Source organism: Haliotis asinina, chromosome 11, assembly GCF_037392515.1.
Source record: "Haliotis asinina isolate JCU_RB_2024 chromosome 11, JCU_Hal_asi_v2, whole genome shotgun sequence".
Classification (NCBI taxonomy): Eukaryota; Metazoa; Mollusca; class Gastropoda; order Lepetellida; family Haliotidae; genus Haliotis; species Haliotis asinina.
Window position 1 is genome coordinate 2,579,502 of NC_090290.1, and position 8,760 is coordinate 2,588,261.

Sequence of the window (8,760 nt, forward strand, 5' to 3'; positions counted from 1 at the left end):
GAAAGCGCTTGAGAGTTGTCGGCTTATTTCAATAATTTTCGCCCACATCTGCAGCACGATACCTGTCACATGATGAGACAAAGCACCATCTTGACTCCACCAGGGTTGGCTATCACTTAAGGTCCAGTCTTATCTATCAGTTTGAAGTCCATTGTGGTCAGCTATCAATCAGAAGATCGGCATGGTCAGCTAATTAAAATAGTCAGTTGAACAACTCACGCAGGTCAAGTGGACACAATGAACTGTACCTTGATACATTAGCTATTTGTCCTCAAGGAGTATGGGAATTATCGACAATATATTATTGATCGGTGTTTCGAACTTGATTCATAGAATCAAGAGGGTCGTCCCATATGAAATAGCATTTAATCGTTTTTTCACGCGCAGTCTTATTTTGACAACGGTGTATACATGAATTGTGACTGTATGGACCGCGTTCGTGTGTATCAACTATTGTTTGTCAAGTATACGCTTAGCTTATGTATTTCTCGAGTGTGGCATTGTGTGCACAGGTCTAAGGTTCATATGTCGAGAGATTAGGTTAGTTGCAGTTTAGCCTCCCGTTCAAAATAATTTTACGTCTATAGGGCGTACGTGCGTGCACCAGTGCAAACTGGCGAACCTAATGTCACAGTTAAGCATGGCTTATTCACACATACTCACGTTATGCTTTCCAACCTGACCATCTTCCATTCTTGTCCTCCGTTGCCGTTCGGACAAATACTCTTTGTCGATATTGATGTTTGTTATCACGGTGTAGGGAATCAAACCAGCATTCTCACGGCCGTCTGTACACCGGAACAGAGTCCCGTCTACCTTTCGCGACATGACCCGTTGGCATTTTGATTGAGGCACAAATAATATTTAGACATACTCGTAACTGTGTTTCCAGTTTAGCCATTTTCTTCAATATTGCAAACAAAGCAATGTAGGGAAAGATGGTGGACATGATTTGGTCAGTATTAAAGTGTATCGTTAAAGGGGAGAACCCGTCAGCATCATACCACATGCTTGGCGGCGATCGGTAAATGATCGATTTTTGACTTGACAGTCTAACGATTGGTTTCCTGAACATCGATCTAAAAGAGTTGGAAACGTTTACACACATCAGTCAATCAAGACAAATTGTAACCCGGTACCAAGTGGGGAGGGGGTGTCCAAGTATCATTTGTCACTACTAGATGGTTAGTGCAAGATGGCTGGGCCGTTGTTGGACCCCCTGATCATTGTTTACTTTAACGTATTTTACGTACGCTTCAATATTTAATGCATGCGCAGTGGAGATGACGCACCTGCAGGCATCCTCTACCATTGGTCTTGCGTGTGTGTGTGCGTGTGTGCGTGTGTGCGTGTGTGCGTGCGTCCACGCGCGTGTCTGTAGGTGTGTGTGCTCCACATGCGTGGTAGATGCACGCCGCTCTGTGGTACAGACTGAACATATTACACGTACATATGTTGAAAACATACTTGTTATTAATAACGCTATGAAAAACACGATCCATTGTCTTGTCAACGTTCACGTCATTGACAAATTTGATACCTGGTTTCATATCTTAGGGGACTATATTGTAGCAAATCATTGTCGGACATAACTGTACTTTACGTTAATGTAGACGAGGCAGCTGCGGCAAATCGAAGAGATCGCTAAATTAGAGCTTCGAAAGCCGACTGTGCGATGTCGTTTCAAATGTCATCCAAAGATTGGTCAAACTGACCTTGTGTTGCTGGCCGGCGCCTGTCATACTGTGGGCGTCCTTCTTTATCATCCAAGACAAAATCAGCTGGTGAGATGTGAACAAGGCATTGCGTTAATGACATGACATTGAGTTATTGATGCCTTGCCCAATGATCATAAAATCTGTCACAACGCATATAATGCGCTGACGAAGGCTATCCAGGTGTAATATGGACTTACGACCCTGTCATAGTACAGGGGTCTTCAATGACGTGGTCCCAACAGGATGCGTCAATCAATTGGCCATTACATAATAGGTCCTGTTTGAATTGTTATGCTTTCTCGTGTTTCCATCCTACAACTAACGACTTTGAGAAGGACAAGTGTCGCTACATCCATCCGTGATCACTGCACTGTCTGCTGAATCTGGAATGTTGTCTACGTTGTATCTATTAATCAAGTAAAATCGTGTTTTAATTTTGCTTGAAACATTTCCAAACTCACGAGTTCAACTCACTTCTTACATTTCTGAGACCTGCATCAAGCAAGATCTCGTATCACATGCACTTGGTGGCACTGAAATACTGTTCAAAGTTACTTTGTACTCTGCTCAATGACTCATCTATCAGGATACCCAAAAATGTCACTAGTTACCCTTGCGTGTCGTAATAGGAGATCAAACGAACCGGGTGATTGGTAAAGATTCACCGTGTGATTATAGACGATGGTGTGAATAGCGTTCTCAGGTTGATGTTGATCACAATTAAGTAAAGTGAGTCTAAAATTCTAATTTAAGCCAAATCATGAATCAAGGGTCATGGACTATAGTCAATAACAGCTCACTGGAAAATACATTAAACAACATACATGATGGCCATCTATTTCTATACATAATCTCTAAGGCGAATGAAGATGTATAGTCGTTATTTGTGTATGTGCGCGTGTGCGTGCGTGCGAGTGTATGTGTGAATCTAGGCATGGTGCTGACAAACCAAGAAATACCACGACGTTCATCGAGGTTCATCGGAGTCCAGAGTGCTCACAACACCCAGCTCTCTGTAGTGAGTACCGGCACCTCAGACAACAGTGCTTCATGTGACCCCTTTCGCTATAAAGAAAGCTACAGGAAACGTTCAATACACGAATGATTTACTGATACGGAAATAGTTCTGTAATTTCGCGTTATTTCAGATTAGGATGAAATCAGCTGAAACATCGTTCTTGTTCATAAACGAAAAGTTGTCATTCGAGTTGTATGGTTCATTTGTAACTCACCAACATCCAAACATCCAAACTAAGCTTAAACTCTTAGTTCAGTTGAATTTTAACCTGCCTCGTTTTGCTGTCATCATTGGACTTGTGTTATGATTAAAAAGCAACAGACGGCATTTCTTGTTCATAGTTAGCTTCCTATAGTTTCAGCATCAAGGCGTCATCATCATCATCGTGTATCACAAGCTGGCTGTAGGCAGGAGGAGAAATCCTGCCCTGACGTAACTTCCGGTTGATGAAAATAACAAGTCCAACCACAGCCACGACAAGAATTAGAACGGTAGCCAGCCTGCAAGGACAACAGAAAAGCAGAAACTAGAACATGGCAAGTATCACGGGTGACTGACACCGGTTTTGTAGATCATATTCTCGGTGGACTGCCTGCCGAAACAGCTGTCTGTATAAACCCGGGAGGTTCTTCGGTACACATGCGCATGAAGGTCGGTGAGGCTTGGTCACCGAAGAAAAACAGATTATATAAATGTGAATAAATTTTCATAAATATTTAAGAGTAAATTCTGAGAAGATTAATGGTGTGACCGAACTCGTGTGACCGAAGATAATGCAGCGTTTTGAGAAGTATCTTTCACTTATTGATCCTGTCCAACGTTCACATAGAATTTTACTTACACTTCCACTGACACCAGCAGAGTGATTGTCTGAAGATTCGATGGTTTGCTTGTCATGGTAACGACGCCTGGTGTCGGGAATGTAAAGTTTTGGACACCTGGTGTAGGCTCACTCATCAATGCGTCCTCCGGGTAAGTCGGTTTGACACACGCATGCTTGCTGAACAATGTCATGACCTGTAACAGATATCCACAGTGAAAGAGAACATATCTCCAGGGTGCAAACACTTGTCAGTAGATGGAGTCTGCTGAACAGTGATAGTTAAGAAATCCAACGCCTTATAATCACTTCACTGAAGGACTCTGCACCAAACACACTGTAACGAAGGCATTAGATTACCTTGTGCTCACCTTTTCAACAAAACAAACTATTTCCACTATGACTATTACAGTAATTTATGAAAGAATATTTATGAAAAAGCAGTATGATTTCGTCAATTTTCTGAAATGGCTTATGACTTAGGAACAGTGAAAATGTGGGAAAAGAGAAGGTTGTCAGCCTTTTAGCAATTAAGAGCACTCTAAGCAATATCTCAGCCATATGATGACGGCCTCTAATAATCGCATCTCGATTGGACAATGTGATGATTGACTGACCACCGGCTAACGCAACTGGGATACAATAGCATCAAACAACGATCCTGACCTCCGATTCTGTTATTCGCCTTTGATCTGAACTATGTAATATTATGTTACAGTGTAAGGGCTTGAACGGCATATCACTCTAGGTGTGTTTGTGTTAAAGGTCAGTACAACCTGATTGCCGAATGGTGTGTCAGTACCAACCCACTGGACAAAACGAGAACCCTTCCTACTTACATAGGGACCACTTCCGGAAACCTGCCCTGTGATCCAGAGAGCATCTGGTTTTGCTTCATGGGCACACTTCAGCTTGATCGATACCGCTCTGTAACGAGTTACAGTCCGTTTGAGTCAGACACGGACCGATGAACAGCAATTTTATCATTGTACAAATTTGCCACATAACTATAAATAGTAAATAGTAAATTGAATCAAGAACACAACCTCAGAGTATCAAAGTACACAGACGACTCTTACACTCTTTGGGGTATCGTTATAAGACAATTTCGGGGAATAATAGTTCAGTACTCTGTGAACGCCGTGGTATGGTTCACTTTAGAAATAATTTATTAATGCCGAAGCGGCGAATAGTCTAACCAACCAGTTCGTGGAATAAACTGCACATACTCCTCCTATAACCTATACGTATATGTTAGGTATAGGAACGTGATGTTGCAGTTTCATGTTTAGTTTTGTGCTGGGTATACAGCGCGGCTATGTTGTAGCGTTAGGCACTTTACTCACTCATGAATTGCAAATTGCATCATTGTACAAAACTGCCACATAAATATTAATAGTACACATATTTTACCATTTACTTCACCAAAAACGTTGTTTGAGAAACTATCATCACTGAATATTCGCAAGAGTTGAAAACGCAGAAACAGAACAGCCAGTATCACGTCGTGCTATGGATGCTCCTGCCTGATGAAAACGTTTGAATGCTCAAGTGACACAGTTGATGGTTAAAATGTACGGCTGTTTCCGTGCTGAATCCGAAGTGGCAAACCATTTTATGCCATTAATATATTATTTCTCATGCGAACCATATCAGGGCGTTCACAGAGTACTGAACTATTATCCCCCCAATTTGTCTTATAACGATACCCCAAAGAGTGTAAGAGTCGTCGAGGCGGCGAGTAGTATAACCAACCAGTTCGTGGATTCAACTGCACATACGAGTCGTATAACTTACTTACACTACGACACTGATGAAAGAACTCCCAGTGAAGGTGAAATATAGCAATAAAAGTTAATGTTAACACGTACTCATTTTTGTCACAATGCTTGCGCGGGTGTCAAATGAACCGTAGTTTCTATATTAAACACATGATAATTTGTCTCGCAACGTGTTCTCTGAATTTCTTTGTTTTGACTTAAAGTAGAATCTAAGTATAGGAGTTTCGTCCTCATCATATTACAGCAGAATATAATGTTGTGTGTCCTTCTTGTTATTCAGCGCCGTGTGGGATTTAGTTTCTGCTGTTTCGTGTTTTGCATGGTGGCACACCAGAGGTAATACGGCACAGACATGTAGTCACGTGCTGAACCTATCGCCCGTGCACAATTATCACGTGCGTCAGCATCAACATTAGTCGTGTGGCTCGTGTGCAGTCAACCACGTTGGCATAGTCATCAGATGGTGACGATGTTGTGGCTTCTACCGACTGCGAAGATGGCAATATGATTATGGAGATTGCACTCAAGCCCGAAACATGTCCAGCAAAATATGTGAAATATGTTGATAATAATGGACAACAATTATCCGGAACATTTATCCGTACTACAATTGGCGTAGGGACCGTTCATACATTTATGGCTAGTGGGGAGGTGGTGGGTTTTATACAGAAGCATGTACATTGTGTGAGCGACCATTATGCAGGATATCTTCAAAAGCGACGACACCACCACTATATTAGCGGAAGTCTTTAATCTTTAATACTTTCATGTAGAAATTTTCTGAGCCCCTAGTAACCACCACCACCACAGTAATCCCGTTATTTTAACCGTAGCGAAAAATTCGTTCTAGTATTTTCATCAGTATTTATTGGATTTCTAACGAAAAGATACGAAATAAAGTTGAAATTAATTCTTTCAATATTTCTGCTAATATGTAGCTGATAACATACATTTTCTAACTGTATTTTCTTTCTTCTCTAGACAACGGTGTGGATGAGCAGTTGATCGCACAAAACACTGTGCACAGTTCTAAGCAATGCAATCGGGGAGTATAAAAGTGTTGACAAGCAACAGGATGAGATGGTGAGCAACATTCTGAGCAATGGAAGTAAACGGGTCATCAAGGCTGTGCGAGGGCGATGTCCACGACGACCACATGTGACGCCGAGTCTTACGGTCAATGTCAAAGTTGCATATTTGTAATTTCCGAAATAAAGGTTAATTTGAACTTTTGCATGTCCGTGTCTCTTTAAGAAGCAGACGAACAGAAGAAAGTAATCCCCGTAGTATAACGAATATTTTGGTTGGTTATATTACACCCGAGAACAAAGCAGTCGTAGTATAAATCTGGATATCCCCAGCACTGCTAAAAGAAGCGTAAATCCACATCTCTCACACTAGTACTATTGGGTGTTAATAAAGAGATAAGCTTATACTGAGCCGTCAGTTGTTGCGGTAAGATTACATTTAGGAATTGACTTTTAGACTTTGTTTTTAACTCTATAATGCTGACCAAGATATTTTATGGATTTAACTTCTTTATTCTTTTCACAGAACGTTTCGGGATCATTACAGTTCCCTTCATCGGGTGAAGTGACGAAGTGACAGGCTGTCACGTACAGTTAGGTCACGTCACAAATCCTAAAGATATGATGCCTCTCCATGTCTACCACAGAACATCATAAGCCGTACACACTTACACTTCTCCATGAGAGTATTCCAGGGACAACCCCTCCACGAGGTCGTGGACGAACCTGGCACTCTGCTGAGTGCCGACAACAACGCCATCCTGCTTGCCGCTGTATTTACAAATGGCCGCGTCCTTGCAGGCAGCTTGTGTGAATGGGATACACGGGTTCCAGGAGAACAGATCCTTCCCGCGGAGATCAGCAAGGTGGCTGAATCTGAAATCGAAACATGTGTGATGCATTCGTACAGCTGATAAATTCCTACGGAGTCTGAGTATTTGATACATTCCAAACTGTGATACCGCTATATATTCCCCGCCGCGATATTGATGGAATATGATAAAACAGCTAAAAGCGGCCTAAAACAAAACTCACTCACTATTACAGAATTCATGTGTCTGTCTATATGTCTGTCTTCTTTGCATTTGCCGTAAGTCCCACAAGTGTTGAAGTAAATTTAAACTTACGAGGATTCTTAGAAGTAGCATTTTTGTATTTTAAACATGGCTAACATTTCCTACAATTGACAACGGCTGAAGGAATGGAATAAATCCAACTAGGATACATGTATGTAGCAACGCTACTGTAAGCCCCCATGGTCACTAGTCAGCTGATCTACCTTCAGTTGCTGACACTCTATAGTGTGTTTGTATATTGTACTGTCCAAATAGCTATATTAAATTAACTTTCCGCCCCAGTTTCAAACCTATTGTGATGTTCTAGTTTGTTTGCTTTTTTTTTAACTGTCCTCCTTTTTTTTTCATAATACACAGATATTCAGTGTGAAATCTTCTCGTCACGATATGGCTGAAATATTGCCGATGTGACGATAAATATGAACTCACTCACTCACTCTTTACATTAGTGCAGGTCTGTTCAGTGTGAGGAAAACACGGTCTGAAATGAAGCATGTATCCGATACCAGCCACTGTTGTACGCACAGGAAGATAGTACTGACAAGCGAACCGAGATTCGAAACCAAACTTGTAGGTTCCCCTCGTGTCCAAGGTATGTAAACGTGCCTAGACTATTATTGAAATTGAAGCCCAGCTGTGTCCCCACTACATTCGAACATAAAGGAAACGCAGCACTTAGCTAGCAAATAATCACCTTAAGCTTTGAACGATTATACATCAGTACAGGCTGATACTATTTCACGTAACGGTACTCACGCAGGTGTCCCGTTATTCAACGCGAGCGGGGTCAGATCGACAACTCCTTCATCAGATTGGCAGCTACATGGTCCAGTCTGTGTCCAGTTAGATCCCTCTTGAGACTTACAGACAGCAAACACGAGCCACAACAGAACAACTACACGGCACATTTTGAAGTAAACAGTGGCAAACTGGGACAACCCGGAGAAAGAATATGATATATCTGTTATCACTGGACTGGTGAGATATCAAAGGTCGCAGGTCACGAGGCGTTGATCGGTCTTGTGATAAAGGACTGTCACTAGGACTGCTTGCTGTTATACTGTGCTAACTATACATATAATCACAAGTGTGGAGTTCGATTCCTATGAAAATCCCTGGATTGTCTGACCCAGTACATACATCAGAACGCCTCCACACATCAGGAACTATGGTGAGAAACAACAAAGTATAACACGCACGCACGCACGCACGCACGCACGCTCACACTTTCAGAGACAGAGGTGTGTGTGTATGTATGTGTGAATGAGTGTGTGTATTTGTGTGGTTCACTTTCGCTGTTTGAAAACACTGTGCGTACT

The 8,760-nt window shown here is 41.8% G+C and overlaps 1 protein-coding gene across 1 annotated transcript; it reads right to left on the bottom strand.

Annotated features, from left to right (window-relative positions):
* Nucleotides 1-2,810: 2,810 nt before the first annotated feature.
* LOC137256350 (uncharacterized) lies at nt 2,811-8,403 on the bottom strand. The gene is made up of 5 exons (XM_067794135.1): nt 8,198-8,403; nt 7,038-7,241; nt 4,396-4,483; nt 3,578-3,753; nt 2,811-3,236 (listed from the first exon to the last, which is right to left on the bottom strand). Exons 1-5 carry the CDS (start codon nt 8,347-8,349, stop codon nt 3,086-3,088), a joined length of 771 nt encoding a protein of 256 aa, XP_067650236.1. The 5' UTR covers nt 8,350-8,403; the 3' UTR covers nt 2,811-3,085.
* Between the last annotated feature and the right edge of the window lie 357 nt (nt 8,404-8,760).

Excerpts from the sequence above, each read along its gene's own strand:
- LOC137256350 (XM_067794135.1), bottom strand. The coding sequence starts at position 8,349 with ATGTGCCGTGTAGTTGTTCTGTTGTGGCTCGTGTTTGCTGTCTGTAAG. Across the intron at positions 4,484-7,037 it reads GAATACTCTCATGGAGAAGT|AGCGGTATCGATCAAGCTGA; the intron begins GTAAGTGTGTAC and ends AACTCGTTACAG. Across the intron at positions 3,237-3,577 it reads CTGCTGGTGTCAGTGGAAGT|GCTGGCTACCGTTCTAATTC; the intron begins GTAAGTAAAATT and ends TTGTCCTTGCAG.